Here is a 20157-nt window from a genome sequence, read left to right as displayed (position 1 = left end):
CTCAAGGGGTTTTTTTCGGTTTTTTGAGACATTGTATAGTGATATAAATTATTCTTAAATACAACTGAATATTTTGCATATGAAAGAAAATCTTCAGGTGATAGGGATCATAGGAAAAGGATACAGAACTTCTGGAAAACCACACACACACAGAACTGGCTGAAATATTTTCTTCAGTAGTTATGACTATTACACTTCTGTTCCAGGGTCTTTTATTTTCTTAATATTCCAAACAATAATCTGAAGTTACGTTTCTGTTCTTCGTTAATCTTATATTTTTTGCAGGTTTGGTTTTTAATTTGTTTGAATGTGTTAAAATTCCTTGAATTGCCTTTTTATATTCTTTTTTCATTTAATAAGTTTTACAAAAACAGCTTGCTCTGTTTTTCAGAGAAATTACTCATTTATTTTGTGTTCCTCTTTCTTCATTGGATAGAAACTCTTGTGAGTATTGTGAAGTCCTTAAGGTTAAGCTACTTAGCAATTAATTTATTTTACCAGCCATATTTACAATCCTTACACAGAAAATGTTTTGGAAGATTTTAATTAAAAAATATTTAACCAAGAGGTATTTAACAAATACTTAACAAAGCAAATATTTAGCTTGTTTATTTTGACTTAATGGTCAGAATCCTTTAATAAGGTGGTTTTGTCTGTATAGTGACTGTAGTGTGTCTGTTCGCACCACATTAATAGATTGTATTTTCCTCATTTCTAAATAGGGAAATATAGAATGGCATAATAGTAATTTTTTATATATGGGTAGTCATCCAAGGTTATGATTAAAGCAAGTGGTTAGCCTAATATCATTCACAAAGTCTGCAGAAGAGCTGAGAATTTATTTCTGGTTTCCTCAGGCCCTGTTCCAATACTGTGCCTGTTCGACTGCATTCATTTTTCCCTGTATTGTTTCCCTGTATTGTTGAGCTTTGGTTCCTGAAATGATTCTTGGTGCTAGTATCTAGCTAATAAATTCTCTTCTGCGTGGATGGAATGAATTCCTATCATATTTTCATTTATTAAGGGAATCAAGCTGTGTCATTTCTTCCAAAGACTGGGTTTATAGATGTGTTTGGGAAACTACAAGTAACAATATTAGATGTTTGCCTCACTTAGAATCAAGAAAGAAAAGAAGCAAGAAAAAAGGAATGCAGCTGCATGTCTGCAGATGTACTCTCTCTGGTACTTGTATTACCACAATTAGAAAATAGACCTGTCTAATGTACTGTATCTCTAGTAACAAAAATATGCTAAATATTACATTGCACTTGGCATATTGTGTTATTTATAATGGTGTTACATGGCCTTGATCGTACATGTACAATTCTTTCTGTTTATATTAGGTAGGTTTCTTGGTTAAACACAACATTTTTTGTATTATACAAAATGGCTATGAGATTTTTCCAGTGTTTTTATTTTATCAAGAGAAATGGCTTTATCTCCAGGTAATTTATGCAGTCATACTGATAGAGCTCCCACTAAGGACATGAATAAGCCATAAATGAATGGAGTTATCAAAAATCCCAGGCCTACAGATTCTTTTTTAAATGGATGGAGGAAATGATTTGCAGTCACAGCCTTTAGCATGTCTTGATGAATATCTCACTGGAATTTTTTTCAGTTTTGTTAGTATTGAAATGAAGAAAAGAATGTAGGCATGTGTGGAAGCGGTTTCTGCTTCTCATCTCTACAGTGCTAGCTCTTTTTTTAATAATGTGGCACACATTGTCATACAATCTGAGTTTATTTCAAGAGCATTCCAAGTGATAGTTGCATTGTGCCCACATGTGGTTCCCAAATGCTGAGACCCTCATGTTTAGGTATGTCAGGTTGCTGTAATCCATTTGAAATCCGAATCATATAAGGGCACCACTTCGGCTGCCAATTTGTGGCAGTCTGTCATCTAGTTATCTTTAAATGGTGTTTTTTTTTTGGGGGGGGGCATAGTCTCAACTTGGTCATATTTTACCATTTACATACGTCCTTACATCTTGAAATCTCTCTAGGAGGGCCTAGTATCAAGCTGTACACTGAGTGGGCTGAATGGAGTTGGGTGAAGGAAAGAAATCTGCATTGCAACAGAAAACCGTGAAAGGCTTTTCTCTCTCGGCTTTTCTCTCTCCCCCCCCCCCCCCCCCCCCTTTTTTTTTTCCTTCTCTCTCTGTAGTAGGATTCCTCTGTTCTGTTTTGATTCTGCTTTTGGCAACTGTGTTTGACCCATGAGCTGATCCTATCTGAATAGCTGTCTTTCTTGATGGCACTGGAAGAGCTGCCTATGAGGCCTCAGTGCACAATCTGCATTCTGCTAACACTTGTAGCAGTGTTGTCTGGCAGCTTCATTCAGTGTCTGCATACGGATGTTAAGAAGAAAAGGGAGAACTGATCTTTCTGAGACTAAGACATCTAATGATGAAGATGCAGTTCTTTCAGTCTCCATTGTATGCATCATTACAAACAGAATATAAGCTGGTTTACTATCACCTTGGACTCCTGTGGTTTTTATTAGATGAAGTACTGATTTTTCTCGTCAGTAGTTTTGAAGGTTGCTGAAGGGTGCAGGAGTATGAGAACTAACATTTTCTTTCTGGTCAGTGACAGAAGATCATCCATCGTCTAAATAGTTTTAAGTCCATATCAGATCATGTCAGGTTCAGAATACTTGCTTAAATCGGGTGATTTTTGAGTTATTTCTCTATAACCTTTCACAGACCTTGACATTAGAAGGATCAGTGATTACAGATCTGATCAATAAAGACAACGGAAACACTCAGCTGTACTCCAGTAGATCTGTGACTTTAGATGACTTCAGAAATAGAAGGTCTGATAATTGTGTTGATCTTGTAGGTTTAATGACAATTATTAAATTTTAATTTCAGGCTTTGCAATCGGTTCTGACTTCTGAGAAATCGGTGTCTGAATTACCTGAAGCAATAGATGACTTCTTCTGCAATTTCCTGGTCAGATTTGGAATGTCCAGAACCCTTGACTGCTTCCAAACTGAATGGTAAAATATTTTAAGTGACCATGTTACTTTGAGAATTGGAAAGTAATGCTCAGGATTCAAGTATTTTCATATTTCAGGATATATTTCCACTAATGAGTACAAGTAATTCTTAAATATGTAGTGTTTTAACAAATAAATACATTCATGTGGAGGACGAGGATGCAAACTATTGGTTTAAGGACAGACTTTCAAGAAAGTTGGCTCCAAGGGAGCTCCTAAAGAGGTACCTTTGAAGGACTGTATGCATTTTGCCTAACTCTATAGACATTTACAAGTCTGAAGTGGTCACCTGAGGCCTCTTTTGTGCATGTAGCGGAAAAGGAAGAAAAATAACTAGTTTTCAGGATGAAGCTCATGCAAGTTGTTTAAGCCATCTCCTTTATGATGAAATGAATTAAACTGATTTTTTTTCAACTATATTCTGCTCTCCACTGACTGACTACCAATGCAAATTAAAACCAGCTACGGTGCAGAAGTTGTCATTGGATCAAATAAGTCAATGCCAAATGACCAGCATTTCACTTCAGCATGCTGTGAAATCATGTGGTTTTGTTATTTCCTTGCTTTCTGGAACATGGGTGCCAACTTAACTGAGTATTTTATAGTATGCTACAATATTTGCACCTTAATTGTTTGGGTAGGTTTGGACATTCATTATAGCTACTTTGTATTTTAAGTAGAATAATAAAAAAAATTTGATACTGGGTTATTTTTTGTTATATCAATTGAAATAATACAGCTGGTTTGGGTTTTTTTCTTTTTAATATCTAATTCCTATTGTAACCAGACAAGTAAACTCTTGAGCTGTTGCTATCTTCTTTTTCCCAGCTTTTATAGATTTTAGGGGTTTTGTCCATACTTTGGGCAGAAGTTAAAACATGCAGCTTCCTCTAAATACCCACTTCCTCCTCCATTCTCTTCATATATGGAATCCCGCAGCATGTATACTGTTTTAATTTTGATTAAGAATGATGTGCCAGGAATGCTGCAAAGCTTGAGAGGAGAGCTGAATTATTTTGGAGGAAAAAGTGATGCTTTAGATGAAGTTCTACTGAAATACTTTCAGTTACAAACTTGCTTTGATTTGTGAGGTACTCTGGAAAGATTCTGAGAAGTGGAAACACCTCTCTTAAAATTATCTTGAGGCTCAGATTTTTTGAATAAGGTCTTTTGAAATTTTTCAAATTTGAAAATTAGTCAATTTTTGAAAAGTCAGAAACATCTTATTTTTTTCCTACAAAAAACTTGAAGCTTTTAAAGTTTATTTGAAATATTCTCTCACGCGGAATCTTTGCTGCTGTTTGCAAGGCTCTGGTCTTACTAATACAGAGCTCACCAATCAGGCATTGCCTTTGGAATTAATAATGATCTGCTTTTTGATAGCATAACAATGCAACTTAAATGATTCCTTAGAGAAGGAGCACCATAGTTCTGTATTCTTTTTCAACAAAAGAACTGATATGAATAGCATTGTTTGAAGTTTAACATTTTTTATACTAAAAGATAATTAATACTAGACAGATATAAATAGCGACCTTTTTATGAAACTACAGCTTTCTCTGAAGCACTTGGAGTCTGAATTTATATCGATGGCAAAATCCAAATTGCTTTTTAACAGAGCAAGTGCAGGTCTTAGCAGGCCCTATCTTGTAAATTCTTAGCTATACCTATATTTTTTCTCCGTAAGTAATATTTTTAATTTCAGTAGCATTACAAATGAGCTCAGCATGTCAGGATCTAATCTTACTGCATTGAGACTTTTTCTGCATTAATACCTTATTTCAAAATGTTTCATGTTGGTTTGAAATAGATAATTTACAGTATTAATGAAAGTGAGAGCAGATTAGTGTACTCAAGTTCCTCATTATGTATTGGGACGGCACTCTCGCTCTCATGCTGGGGTGATCAAGTACTAATGGAATTTAAAATGAGAAATTAATTAACGTAGAGAAAATTTATGAAAAGGCTCACTTTGAAGTAATTGTCTGTCTGAGATCTAAAGGTCACTTAAATTGGACCAAATTATCTGTGTTTATTTCAGAGTTTGAGAAAACATTCTGCTATTCTATCCAGCTGCATAAAATGTCATGATTTTATAATGTTTTATTTTAAGTCAAACACACTCTTTCTATGATATAATGAATAATTTTATCATACTTGTAGTGATTTCTTTACTTACTTAGGTTTGGTTTGCACATACACTTTTTTTCCACTTATACTTTAAGGAACTAAAAATTAAACTTAAATTATTTTTAGAATATCTAGTTTACCTTTAAATTTTCTGTTCCTTTGATACAGAAGAATTTACAGTGCTTTTGTTGTTTATTAAAGATACTGGATCGACAGCTTTAGAGTATGAAGTGCAAGGGCTGATCAACTGTAAAGTCATTCATTTGACAGTCTATACCTCCTAATCCCAAAGAGCTCACTGCTGGTGGCAGCATGTTGCCAGTCTGATGAGCAGATGAATCATTTGCAGTTCACACATATGCATGGAGCTATCACTGCGATTAGTTAGTACACTCATTGGACTGGTAATCTCTGACTAAGTGTTCCTAGAGACATGGCAGGGTTTCAGCTTGTAATTATAAGGAAAGATGCAAGACTAATTACGGAAGCATGATTGAAAATTCTTTTCTGTTTGCTGTAGTTAAAATTGTGGATAAACTTATGTGACCAAGCAAGGTTAAAAGCTGTTTTGCGTATGCCTTACAAAGATTGCCTGCGTTGTGCATAACAGCACATGCAGCACAGCTACTGTGTGTTCTCTGAGCATTAAGGTAGGCTCAATATAAAATAAATTCATTTTTGCAGAATGAAGAAAATGGATATAGGTTGTGATCCTCCATGTCACAACTCCCTGAAGACAGTGGAGATAATCTGCATATTTCAGGCAGACCCAAGTTTCCTCTGCTTTATGTCCTTTTTGGCCTGGAAATCATACAGTCATATTAATATACATTGTGCTCTGAGCTCATAAATCCTGAGAGAAACGAGAATTATCAGTTCTAGGACAGCATCACACTAAAACAGATTCAGTTTTTGGATTAGAACTGGCTCAGAACACAAGTGAAGTAACCTCAAGTTTGATTGTAGAAAACCGCATGGACATACCTACTTTCTTGCCCATATAACAAGCATAATGTGAAAATATAAATTTTCTACTCACATGCCATAATAGATCAGAGGATACACTAGGGCAAAAAGGTGCTTTATTTTTCTGTGCTCGTTTCTTTCTTAGCCTCCTGTTGAAACTGTTTAAGAAGTTATCGATTAGAATGATAATTTTCAGTAAGAAGTTCTTGTAAAAGATAAAACTTGGTATTTTAATCCCTGAAGGCATCTTTAGGTGAGTTATCCCTTGGTAAAGGAGTATCCTGAGCTACATATTAGTTTATTGCAGGGCCCCTGCAAACATGATTCCTTTAGAACTCTTAGAAACTTGAATTCAATGTAATGTATATAGTAATAATGTATTATTTGTAGTCAGTCTGCACTTGGCTTTGATCGTAAAATCATAGCTGACCATCTTTTCCTTAGGATTCCAGATTGTTAATTTTAAATAGCGATTCAAGAGTAACAACTGTTGTTCTGAAAAGCTTAGAAAAATACCTGTGTGTATGGAACTAACTAATGTAATTTGCATCAGAGTTCACTGTATAATGGAAAGAAGTGAGAACAATAGCTATTTGGCAGTCTACTAGGTATGTAGGAGTTCTATAAGTTTTACAGGACCAGGTTCATGAAAGATAGTGAGATTTCACAATGCAATTTTGTTGTGTGGTTTTCTGTTCCATTTCTGCTACATGCACAATAGCCTTCTTTTTTAGTAGTGTTCTTAGACAAGGGCATGGTGAATTTATTGGTATTAATTGTATTTCATTAAAATTGTCTTTCAAAGTTCTTAGCTCTGCTGGAGGCTAAGTTCATCAATTATCAATGTCTGATGTGTCTTTGTGCAGAAATTTGATGGTTTTCATGAGGTGCAGTTACAGAATTCAGTGGAGAAATTTTTCTAACAAATAAAGGAGTATTTACCATTGTAAAGGTAGAATTGTGGTCATTTGTGATGAGAAGTGCCATTATTTGCAATATTCCCAATAGGCATTGTACCTGCTAATCAGTCAATGTTTATTTGAGGGGGGAAAAAAAAGAAAAACCAAACCAAAAAACCCCCTAACCTTTCTTCTTAGTATTAAAGCCTGTTGTTACTATAATTTGCTCAAGAAAATGAAGTGATGATAGGATTAATTTTGCTTTGGACATGTTCAGTTTAACTTCTCAAAACCCTTTCATCTCTGGTGGTGGATGTGAGTGACAGCTTAATTCATAGGGGTGAGCATTCCTAGAAGTATCTACAGAATGCAGATAATTTGCTGACCATAGGAGGTACTTTGGACATGCGTTTCTAAGATTCTCCTTAATTTTCTGGAGGATGTTAAGTAAACATTGCTTGTGAAGTAAGAATCCCTTATTCTACAAATATTTTTTGTTTCTGCAACATGTTTTCTTGATCTAGGAATGCTGTGCTTACTGTCTTCGAGTTTTAGATCTGCTGCTTGTGTCCAAGCGCAGGAGATGGCATTTAGTATAATTTCTCTCTCTAATTACTGCTGTTCTTTTCATGCTTCCTTGTTACTTGGGAAAAAAATAATGCACAGATTCAATCTATTTTTCACCTGAAAGGGCAAAGAATTTTCAAATTACTTCTAGTGAGTTCCAACCCAGACAATCTACCAGTTGAAGTCAAGATCAGCAGGGAAGAAGATTGCGAGGCTATAGTCTTTATCAGATCTAAATTATTTATAGCTCCATGGAACCTGTGCTGAACTGATTATCATGGCTACAGTAGTGCACAATGTCTTTTGTCTTCAGGGGGGATGAAAGTTCGTACCAACTTCAGGTCTGGCTCTTATGTCTTTCAGGACAAGAAGTAGACAAAGAAATAGATGTTTTGTACATGTGTACTGGATTCTGGACACTCCCCTGCAGTGCTTGCACAGAAGCATCTTTTGCTTATATATGTAGGCTTGAATAGAACCTATAATCATTCCCTGAATGAGCATGATTCTGCAAAGATGTTTGTTTTGTGTGCTGACAGTCACTTTTTTTTTTGATCAAATCTAGCTTTTCTGAATCTTTTCTAATATCACTGCTTGCCTTTTTTTTTTTTTTTTTAAGTAGATGATACTTAGGTAATTTCAGTTGCTCTGTATTTAAATGCCTTTAAATTAAGCCTAAAATGAATGGTGTCAATGCCTACATCCTTTCTACTGCCTGTTAGAGTATTCTTTGCTTTCACTGATATCCTACCAAAAGACAGAGTCCTAAAAGGTAGGAGACTGACTGAGTAGACTTTATTGCCATGGGCTGTAGAGATTCCTACCTTGCTGCACAGCATTACACACTGCTCCAGATTCTCTTTTACTTATCAAAAAGCAAGTTAGTCTGTACAAGTATTTAACTAAAGCAGCCTTCAGGCTTCTACATCATAGACTCATGTTTTCTTGGGGGCTGGTAAAATGGGTAAATATTAGTAAACATAATTAAGTAAGGAGAGGGCAATGAAAGTAAACAGGAAGGAATGGAGAAATTTCCCTAGGTGAGCTCTGTATTGCATGTTGAAGATAGCTCATAGAACCATTCATCCAGGCTATATACAGCTTTGTCACCTTATTTGAGTCCTTAAAAAAACCCCATATCTTGGAGTATTTGAGTGTAAGAGATAAAAAGGGCTGTGAGTGTATGCAAATATTATTTGAACAAGATCCAACCCCCCCCTCCCCGCCCCCACCCCCCTTTATTTAAGCTATTTTGAAGAAAGAAAGGAAAAGAACAATTGTTTAAATTGAAGTACTGTGTTATACAGGGCATGTCTTTTTACTATTATGAAAAATAATACATTTTAGATTGAAAAGCAGCAAAATAGAACACAGTGTGGTGGGACAGTACTGTTGCTAATTGTTAGCGATCATAGGAGGTAAATGCCTTGAGATAATAAATAACTTTGTGATTCTAGTTAAGCTAAATGCTAGCGTGAGAAGGGAGACATCAGCAAAGTGCGGAAAAGGAAACATGGAATAAAATATCTGTTTCTTTTCTACTAGGTATGAACTTGTACAGCGAGGTGTGTTCACAGCCAAAGATACTGGATTGGTTCCAACTGTGTATACCCGCAACCAGCAACTTGAGGCTGAGAATATGTGTTTGAAGAAAGATTTGGAAAACTATAAAGTTGCTGCAAAGTATGTTATTTGGTCTTATTGAAACTTTGATATACAGCAGTAAATGGCCACGTAAAGTAAACCCAAGTACTGAATGGAAAGAAGTTTGTTTCTTATGCTAGCTGCACATATTTTTACTTCTAGGTGACATTTATAATTAAAGTTCAAGTTTCTCTAAGCTCTATTAGAAACCTAAATCTTAATTTTTATTATTTGTATTTACTAGGCTATAGAAAATAACATTCAGCATCCAGTAATCACAACAAATTACTACAAGAATTCATGAGAGTATAATATGTAGAACTAAAAAATAAATGGTTATGTGCATTTTTTATTAAAATACATTACTATAAATTACAGCTACCGTAAACCAGAAAAAAACCACTATGCATTTACTCTTTTTTAAATTGCAAAAAGTCTATCACTCTGGCCCTAGTGGCAAATGGTATGTCAGTGTACATTATCATCATTGCTTGTGTTTACATTGTAGTAGTGGATTTTACAAGTCAGTTGTACTTCAATTATGAAAGAGTTAACATATTTAGCCTATATAATGAAGAGATGCAATCATGAACTACATGTAGCACAGCCTTTTCTGAAGAATGGTATGTCTGCACATATATGTGTTGATTGAGAATTTACTGAGACAGAATAGTGCACTCACTTCAGTTTTGACATTGCATAGTTTTAAAATATGGAGCTGTAAAAAAAAAACTTCCATCCCTGATTTTCCTCAAGATTGCTCAAGCTACTAATTTCCATTTAGATTGTTCCTTCATATGAAAAATAACTACTCGGATCTTAAAAAATCATTGCTGCTGATAATAATGATAATCAAATTATTTTCCTATGATCATGATTGATTACATTTTAAATTAATAAATTAATTGGTCATAGTCTAATAGTTAAGTAAACAGCTTTAATGATCAAGTCAAGTATTGTGTAGTCTAAATATACTAAGATGGGCCATATAGAAAACATACATGTATTTCAATTTGCAGCTTCTTTGGACAATGAATGTTTAGGGATTGTGTCTCATTTGAATGGGAGGGTAAGAAGCAGTAATGTATAGTAAAAGAAGGAAAGACAAAATCTGGCTTTTCTGAAATTTATTATTGTCAGTAGCGTTTTTAACAGGCTTTCCTTTCTCTTTTTTTTTTTTTCCCCACCTCTTTTCTCTGCCCACCCCCCACATGAAACAGAACATGCTATAACAAGATGATCTGAGCAAATTATAACTTGATGACAGTTTTCCTGGGTTTGTGGCATTGCTATGTGATTGCTTAAGAACTCAAAGCTCTAATCCTTTTTGCTGTGGTCATGAGTGAGCTTGGGTTTTCCCATAACAATGTCTATACACTGTAGGATGTGCCAGAAGTTCATTTTATAGCAGAATGAGTTGAAAGGCTGAAAGATGACATGATAATCTGCAACAGGAAGAAAGCAGCAGAGGGAAAAGACATTGTCAATATGCTAGGTTCCTACAGGCTATCTGTTAAAAAAAACTCTAAACACTCAGTTAAGTGAACTGGGCTAAAATAATAAATGAATCTACTGTAAACTGTGACTTGCTTTTTCACATTCTAGTGTTTGATGATAACTAAACTCTAAAACCCCTGGAGAGGGAAGTGAGATAGAGGGCAAATCCTATATGACACAAATTAGATGGTGAATAAATAATGTTCATCAGCATTTACTGTTAAATGCTACGCTTATTTGCATGTACCTTATTAAAACACTATTAAAAAGTAGTTCTTTTCTCCACTTGTAGGGACAGCTTTGTTTTCATAGTATTTCTGCTAATATTAGAATGGAGTATATATAGATGTGAAACTTGTTTTGTGCTAACGGTCACTGCTTCATTTTTCAACCTTTTTACTTCAAATAACTTTGAAAGTTTTCCTGGATACCAGTGTTAAAAGTTCAGCACTTCTGTGCCATTCATTTCACTTACTTTGTCTGGAATAATTTATGAATTAAACCAGTACTGTTTCTAGAATTAATGAAATTTGTGAAACTGAGCATTTCTGCTGGACATAGCATGAGTTACAGTGTTCGTTTGTGTCTTTTGGATAAACCCTGGTCACAATAATCTAGTAAGTCCATTTGCTGTAGTGACTGTTAACAGCATTTTTTCTTGTTCATACATTCAGTGACTGGAGTCAGTACCCTAGCTATGATAAAGCAAACATTCCAGCAGGAGCCAAAATTACCTGGAGGACAATTTGAGCTCTCAAGTATTGAAAGAGAATTCACCAGCTTACACTGAAATCGGAATGCCTAAACAGCACTGAAGAAATGCTAGTTTGACTGGTTAGAGGGTCTGTGAGCGGAGTTTCCTATTTTGCTCTGTGGATTAGTCAGAAGAGTTTCGTTGTAAGATACAGTGCTGTGAAGTGTATTTGAAGAAAGCTTTTAATTACATCTGGTATTTCTGAGATTGGTAGTCATGACAGCCGTCTTGCAGAAAAGATTTTATTTGGGACTTAGGCAGTATGGGGGCCCAGGATAAATGACTGTAAACCAATTACCTCCTGCTTTAATGTTGTGTAGCAATTGGAGGAAGAGATTCAGTGTCTGGAAGCTAACTGCAATTGCATTTTAGGTATTTTAATATAGTATTTACATAACTGCCTGGCAAGCAAGTGGGCAAATAGAGTAGATTGCAGGCTGTTGGTTACATTTCACTGTGATGTTTAATTATTTAAAGAGAAAATCACAATCAGCTTCACCTCCTGTATAGAAAGAGTATGTATTTTTAATAGGTTGACCAATGTCTGAAAGCATCTTAAGATGTAACAAAATCCCTGAATGCATACATGAAAAGAAATAAATGTCAGCATAATTTTTACTCCACAGCTAGTGATGGTTATTACCTTGAGGTTTAGATACACTACTAATCTTTATTAAATGATTTCTAAAACCAGACATTATCTTATGACAGAGTTCAAAACTGATTTTACATTGGCTTGCCATGTGACAGTTGTTAAAATATACCTTGGTGTACCCTCTTTCTCTTTTACCTTGAAGGCTACAGTTGAGCCCTGACTGGTAAAGGATGCTGTTATCAGCTGCAGTATTTTTATAATGGAAGCACAGATGTTCTTTCCAATACGCAAGAAAAATTTGAAAATAACATATCTGAAAATTAACTCTTACAGGAGACTAGTTAATTTTAATTTATTGTCTTCAGTGATGATTTGTTATTTAAGGATTTAATATTCTAGTAATTGCTAGATTTGAATAGTAGACTGTAATTTCATAGCAACATTGAACTCTGCCTATCTGATGATTTAAATAGCTTGAATACTATATATTTTGGTGTTTTCCTATGGCCAGAGCCTTTGTATTGCTTTTGTATTTAAATAAATATGTAGGTAGACAACATAATGGTATATCAGTTTTAAGATTGTGTTAATCACAGGGACTGCTAACTGTGATATTTGTAAGTTCTTTAAACATTTAGGAATTTATTAGGGAGATTGAATGAAAGTTGTGTACAGCTTTTGTCTGAGGGTTTGCAACTGACTTCAAAAACATCAGTTGGTAGTTTTAAACATTTGCAGGTATCTTTCTGTCCTGATTTTTGGAAGCATGCTCACAAGTATACACCCAGTTTACAGCCACACTAACAGTCAAAATATAAAGCAATCCTGGAAATCATATTTATTATTACTGTTACTGCTATCACCAGCTACAAAATCCTCAGCTGATCTCCTATTTCTGTGCCAAAATCTAACCATTCTGGCACATATTTCTCCACTTATACCATGAAAAAAATAAAGTGCATGTTTTTTGTATTGTGCATCATATTTCAATGCACCTAATGTGTTTAAATGCGTTTAATTATAGGGTACATGTAGCATCCTTGCTGCTAAATGCTGTATAAATGAAATAGAGTAAAAGTGTGAGAGTATATGTTTACTGAAACTGTCTTAACTTCAATTAAAATTTTAGAGCTACAACTTGCAGCATCTTGGGGAATAAAGTCTCTCCTAAATTCAGAAGGAACAGGGCACATAACTCACCTTTAAAAATCCCTACTTGGATTTATTAGACCCTGTCCTTTTCTGCTATTTTTATGAAACTACTTGCTTGAAAAAAGTTTAAATGGAGAGACCTGTGGTCTTTGACATATATCTTAACTAAATAAATGGATTTTGGCTTTGCTATGACTGTAGCAACATCTTTTACTCTTAGAACAAGCCATCTGCTTAGCTTTGAAGGGGCAGGTTTTGTATTCAAGATCTTACGGCAAGTCAGATTTTGAGAGTGGTGTCATGATGGAGTTGTTTCACAGAACTGTCCTGAGACCACTGATTCATTTACCTCTCAAATGTTTTGCTGTTCATAGGAGCTTGGAGCAGAATCATTAATCTATACTTTACATTGCAATACCAATATCCTGAGTTACTCTGTTTAACAACTTCTGGTACTTGTGCACGTGCATGCCCACAGCTCCTTTGAGCTTTTTGGGGTGTTACTGCAGGGGCTGCCCTGCCTGTTCTCATTTCCCTGCCAGCTTTTTCCCAGGTTTGACTGATCCATAGTGGCATTAATTCACCTCTTCTTCAGGTCTTTCTAACTGTTCCTGCTACAAGCAACACTTCACATGTTAATGTACTCATATAAGTGTGGTAGTTTGTAGGTAATAAATATAGCAAATGCATTTATAGTAAATCAAATTGTACAATTAAATATAATGTGCTGGCAGTTATGGGTCTTATTCCTGGACCTGTGATTTTGGCATACTCCACTGTCATAGTGGTCTTCCTAACTCTCAGCTCCTGTTGGAGAGGAAATGAGCTTTATTTTTGCAGAGAGCAAATATCTAATTACTGTGCAAGGTAATTTCAAGCTTCCTTTGCAATTAAACAATTTGTCTACAAATCTTCCCTGCCAAACCCTTATCAGTAAAGGCAAGGAGAAAATGTACAGAATATATACAGAGTATTTTCTTTTATGGAGCAGAGTATCTCAGAGTGTCCCATGACTGTGTGTAGAATGTGCTTAGAGAATAACAGGTTTTCACTTTGTTTGCGATTAATTTTGAAATGTATTTGTTTTGCTTCCTGCTGTCATGTACAGGGGACACCTGGGGATGGGCTGCAGACATGATTGAATAGAGCCTAGAACTTTTCTAGCGCAGTTTTTCCAGAAGCTCTCTAAATCCACATGTATGCAAGGCACCGATACAGTTATCCTCTGTGTGTGTCCTTCTAGCACGTACCATGATGCTGGGCTCCAGATGTGATGTAGATATTAGAAAATCAGTATTGCAATACATTTTCATGTAGAGTTTTAAACCCACAAGAGTATTGTTTTCTAATCACCTGTAATTTGAATGTGTACCTCCACAAGAGCCCTTATGCTTAAAGTAAGGTTGACCTCAACTCTGACCTTTATAATCCCAGAACCCTTAAGGATCCTATCTAAAGGAACCAAAGGAAGGTGAAGAGTACCCATGGGTGTTTTACATCAGCTGGCAGCAGCAAAAAGACCTCAGAAGCACACATTCTCCAGCACAGGCATACCACCAAAAGATTCCAACTTGGATGCAATAACCATGTGTTCATATCTGAAAATTAGTTTGATATGTATTCAGCATACCTTGCTGAGCAATTAATAGGAGGAGACTAACACTTGTCTCTTGTATTTTCTGTTTACATACAGCAAAGCAAAAGAGGCTTTCCTAAAGATGCAGAGAGAACGTGACTTCCATCGAATGCATCATAAGCGAGTGGTCCAGGAGAAAAACAGGCTTGTTTGTGACATTAAAAGGTTAAGAAAATTATTTTAATTACTATACATGTAGCATGGAAGAGAATGTCTTCAATTATTGCCTAGTAATGAGATAACATTGTGGAATTTGAAGTGCTGAAGAAAAGATAGCTGCCTTTAGTTAGTGTCCTGGTAAACACCATTTCCATTGGACTGTTCTGCCATGTCTCTTACACAATTTCTGTGTGGTTTTTGGTATGCTTTCCATGGTGTCATGTGGCATTAATAAATACATAGTATTTCTCATAGTTGAAAGTATAAATGAGATTTTCGTTTACCCAGATCTTTTTCCATAAATACATAGTGATTTCGGGGTCTAGATCTTTTGTCTGTTTTAAGGATAATTGGCATCACACGAAGTTCAGAACCTTTGCATTCATGGTTCCCATAGTTGGGGTTTTTTTGTCCTTTTACATCTTGGAACTTCCTATATGAAACTTGTTATGTTGCTTTGGTTGTGTATAAGCCCAAATTGGTACTGAGTTATAGTAATTTATAATATGAATTCTCAATTCTGTCATCATGAAATTCTTTAAGTTTTCTATTAACTGTTGTGCTGCTTGGCCTGCATGAGTAGAACTTCTGTATTGTTCATCTGAAGATCAGTGGGCCAGGTAAGAGTTGAGTTTAGAATCTCTTTGCAGATGTTTATGCCAGCACTTTTTTAAAAAAAAAAATAACATTGGGGTGTGGTTTAAATCTTCATGTCCAAACATTCACAGAATTTTGTTGGTATTATTATCAATCAATGCATGTAATAGCAGCTACATGTTCTACATCTTTAACTGTGAAATTCATACATACTGATGCAAGAGAGCACTATTCACTGACTTATCCTCTTATATGTCAGATTTTGCAAAATGCAGTATTTTTGAAGCTGTTAGGATCATGTGTTTCTCTTGAGAGATTAGGTATCTGACTTTTAGTTGGTCTGAAAAATTGAAGTGGTTAAGTATTCTGAATATAATGTGCAATGAAGAAAGAAATAGTAATCATATTATGACTGTTTTGCCTAGGTTAGGATCTTAGTTGGTAGTCAGATAATAGCTGTAATTCTTTTTTTCCAATGGAATATCATCCATCTACAAGAAAACAGAAATTAGCAAAATTAATGTGCAGTGTGTGTATGATGGATTAAAGAGAGACCAAAATGGAATGGAGTGTTTTAAAAGATCTGACTAAACAAACTATGAAGCCTCTTATTTATCTGACTTCTTTCTTTTGTTTTTTTTTCTTGTGATATTCCAGTTGGGTGGTTGCATATTAATACCTTTGCTGTCTACTCCGTATTGACCTTTTGGCGCTTTTATTCTTTTATTTGGGGAGGGGAAAAGTTAAACAGAAAAATCTCTGCTTTAAGTCATCTTTAAGGAGTTATTTGTCCTCTTCTTGTTCACAGGCTGAAGGCACATTATGCATCATATGAACCTGTGCTGAAGCAGCTGACTGAAAAATACCAGACTACATTGAGACAGAAAATGTTAACTACTTTGGAGAGAGACAGAGCACTTGAGCAGGTAAAACTATGTTGAACACCGCTTGCAAATATGTAAGGAATGCTTTTGGTTTTTACTTTGGTAAATACACAGGATATTTCTGTTAAAGCAACTCACTTATGTGATAGTTTGAAGCAGAATGTTTTGATGAGTTTCATGACATTTGGTAAAATGCTAGTATTGAAAGTAGGTGAAGCTTAGTGCCACAAAATAATAGATCTGTCTGTACTTGCTCAGTGCTGCTCTACGTGAGTCAGCAGTGTGCAAGACCCTGTTATACTTTCAGTGTCGACAACTTAAGGAAACCTGTGACATTCCCAGAGATTTGCATGCTTCCATCTATGCCTTCCAGAAATGTCTTATTTTAACTTTCTTTGTTACTATTGATTATTTTACTTTTTCCTAAATATATTCAGGAGTGACCTACTAGTTGAGGAAAAAAACCATTAAGATAATCAGAAACAGTTTTTCTGTCTTGTGAGTGGAGTAACACAGTAGTATTTTACTAACACAGTAGTATTTTACTCCTAAGGTATTCTACCCCTTTAGCAGGAAACACTGTAAGCACAGATAGGTTGGATGAAAAACAGAAAAATATTTTGTGTGTGTGTTTAACCAGTAGGTTGTTGGTTCAAAAAACAGAAGGAAAAAAGAAAGAAAACCCCTCCCTGAATACATTGCATTTCAGCAGTAGCATCAATTATACGTGGATAACATGAAAGGGGCGCTGACCATGCTTGCATGCTTTTCTAGTAGTCCTCATCTCTCATTTTGTCCTTTCCTCTGCCTCCAATTTTTCTCAGGTTACCTGAGGGCTTCCTTTTAAAAGGCTGATGAATATATGTTTGAAATTTCAAGAAGTAAATGAAAATGTCCTGTACAAAAAGAAAGGTTACTGTCCATATACAGTTATGCTGATTCAGGAATACAAAGCATTGAACAGTTCCAATGCTATGAAATTTCAGGAACATATGTAAGACCTATCCAGTTATGAACTGTATGCTTTCTGGAGTGATGACTTTTTTTAGTAACATATAGCACAGTATTTTGTGGCATGACAAAGATGCATGGCATATTGTGCCATTAAATTAAAGATCAGTGTAGAGATAGTGGCTAAAAGTCGATGGTGTAGTAAAAGCCTTAGTATTCTATATGTCTGCATTGTTTTAATAAAACTGTAAAAGTATTTTGGAAGATTCTGGATGGCTTTTATTTTATCGCATAGTTCCACTGGGCCTTTCCAAAATCTGTTAGGAGTAATGTTATAACTTAGAGACAATAATCAGAAAAGTTAAAAAAAAAAAAAAAAAAAGAAAAAAGACAAAATTTATTACTTAAATATGCAGGCATAAATGCTGTGTTGTGAACAGACAGTTCAAAAGCAATTTTTTCATATTGCCTCTTCTTATTCTCTCCTCTTTTTAAAATTAGGTTACAGGTTTGCAAGCCACGCTAGAAAATTTAGAGTCTGGATGTGCTAATCAGATTCCCGTGACAAAAGGTAAAATATTCCCATCACCAAGCTCAGACTGGTTATGGGTTTTTTGTTGGTATGATGCATTTCAGAATCTAGTGTAACAGTAAATCAAAAACTCTTGCACTATGAACAATTTATCAGCTGTGCTGGTGACAGAGCAGCAATTTTATCATTTGAATATTTATTCCAAAAATGTGTCTGCTAAGGACTGTGAGACTGCTGATGGCAAAATGCAATAACTATGGAATGACTGTCCTAGAAATCTATTTTTTTTGTATGCTGCTGTTACTTTATCCACTAATACTTTTTTTTTTTTTTTTTTTAATGACAGTGTCCTTTTTCAGCTCACTCTTAAGAAGGTATATAGGAGTGGTCTGGAAACATTTTGAAAATACTGGTGTTATGAAGTCCAGCCTCTTATTTTAGCATGTCTCATTTTTACAGGAGGTTGCTAAAGTTATATAATCCCTGCTGGAATAATATCTTTATCTGTATGGTACTACACTACTTCCCTGGTGTTTTAAATAAATGCATAATTATTAAATTATTTTTCTAACGGCATCAGGAAAACACCTAGCAGTTTCCTAAGTAAACGAAGCCCATGCTATCACATTCTTTGTGAGCATCACTCCCACTAATAACTTTGAACCTATTTTCCAATTGCTGCTACATTTGACAGTGAGAAGTCTCAAAGAAATCTGGTTTCTAAAAGACTCCTGAAAATAGATCAGATGATGAAAAAAGAAACAATGAGATCAACCCTCTTTGACAACAGAGTATTCACAATCAGAAGGGGATGTTGCACCTGCCTTAGTCATGAGCAGAACTGCAATCAGAGATTGCAGTTCATTTGACATTACAGAACCCCAAATTTCTCAGCCCAGGTATCAAATATTATACAACTTCCAGGTGAAGCATTTGTTGCAATTAGGACATTTTTATATATGTTTCTTTTGTGTTGTTTTTCCAGTGTGTTAAAGGCCTAAACTTCCTTTTTCACTGGTGATATACCCCAGGTCAAAAGCTACAGTTACCCCAGCCTTTGACAATCAAGCTTCACTAGTTCCCATGTTCATGGAGGTACTTCCATTGTATAAAATTCCTGTCGAAAAGACAAGGCTGAGAAGAATAGTAGCCACATAAACTTCTTTGGTTTCTTTTTGGATTTGTAGTTTAGTGAAGACACTGGCAGGTATTTCCTTGACTGTTAAGATGGCTTATTTACTATTAATGCAGACATTTCATCTTATATCCAGATCTTTGCTACTGCCTGCCTACTATGAGCATAGAACATTCAGTTTGATGTTTCCTTCAAATTCTCTCTAATGTATGTAGAAGCAGTTGGCCTCCTAAATTGTTGTGAATTGCTGTGAGCATTGGCTTGAGACCTAATTATCTGAAAGATGCCCCTCATCCTAGTTCAGGTCTTGGTTTCCATGGAGCAGTTGGAGGCTTATATAGTTCAGGAGTCCCTTGGAGCATACCTTACTCATTTTCTGAAATACCGCTTAGTTTAGCACATAGCTGCTTTCATTTCTGGGAGAACCTGAAAGTGTTCTGTAATCTTACCCAGTAAAACTATGATTTTACTTTGTGTACAAGAAAATAGCTGCTAAACTAATAACTTCTGTAAATACAGACTTCAGATGTGTTAACATAGCGGAATGCTGAAGTACTGGCAGCAAGCCTCTTCAGTGTTCACAGTATCTTTCTGGTTTTGGATTCTGATGCCTTTCTTTGTATGTGTTTCACAGCAAGGCATGTTTCAGGCCCTCTAAATACCCTTCTGTGGCTGTATGTACTCGTTACTTTCTGCTGTAGTCTCTAAATCTTGTTACAACTAAAAGCGTAAGCCTCTGCCCCACTGAAGAGCAGGGTGCTTGTTTTCATCCCAATTCAGATAGGGAGGTAGAGAATAGGCTTTTTATTTTATATTAGTTTAGGGTGTATAGCATTCAAGTTTTCATTATACTCTGGTTTGAGGATCATCTGGTGTGGGTTCTTCCCCCACGCTAGTGTTTTACAGTATAGATGCCCCATCTGTCTCTTTCATATTGCATGTACTTTCATTTGTTGTTTGAGCAATTCTAAAACCCACTTGCTGGCTGTTCACAGTACTTGTTTATTCTCCAGAAATCTTGAGAGCATTTTATAGTACCAAAAAGTGACAAGTAG

At 35.4% G+C, this 20157-nt stretch overlaps 1 protein-coding gene across 1 annotated transcript in view; it reads left to right on the top strand.

The window, feature by feature from the left end:
* The window catches only part of SPAG16 (sperm associated antigen 16), a 413195-nt gene that overhangs the window by 7984 nt on the left and 385054 nt on the right, over nucleotides 1-20157 (top strand). The window contains exons 5-9 of the mRNA XM_056349058.1: nucleotides 2877-3004; nucleotides 9112-9249; nucleotides 14902-15009; nucleotides 16409-16526; nucleotides 17937-18006. Coding sequence (XP_056205033.1) covers nucleotides 2877-3004; nucleotides 9112-9249; nucleotides 14902-15009; nucleotides 16409-16526; nucleotides 17937-18006 — 562 coding nt within the window. The remainder of the gene's footprint in view (nucleotides 1-2876; nucleotides 3005-9111; nucleotides 9250-14901; nucleotides 15010-16408; nucleotides 16527-17936; nucleotides 18007-20157) is intronic.

The sequence above is a fragment of the Falco biarmicus genome, chromosome 8 (assembly GCF_023638135.1).
Source record: "Falco biarmicus isolate bFalBia1 chromosome 8, bFalBia1.pri, whole genome shotgun sequence".
Classification (NCBI taxonomy): Eukaryota; Metazoa; Chordata; class Aves; order Falconiformes; family Falconidae; genus Falco; species Falco biarmicus.
The sequence above is the reverse complement of the archived record's forward strand: the minus strand, read 5'-3'. Positions and strand labels throughout refer to the sequence as shown.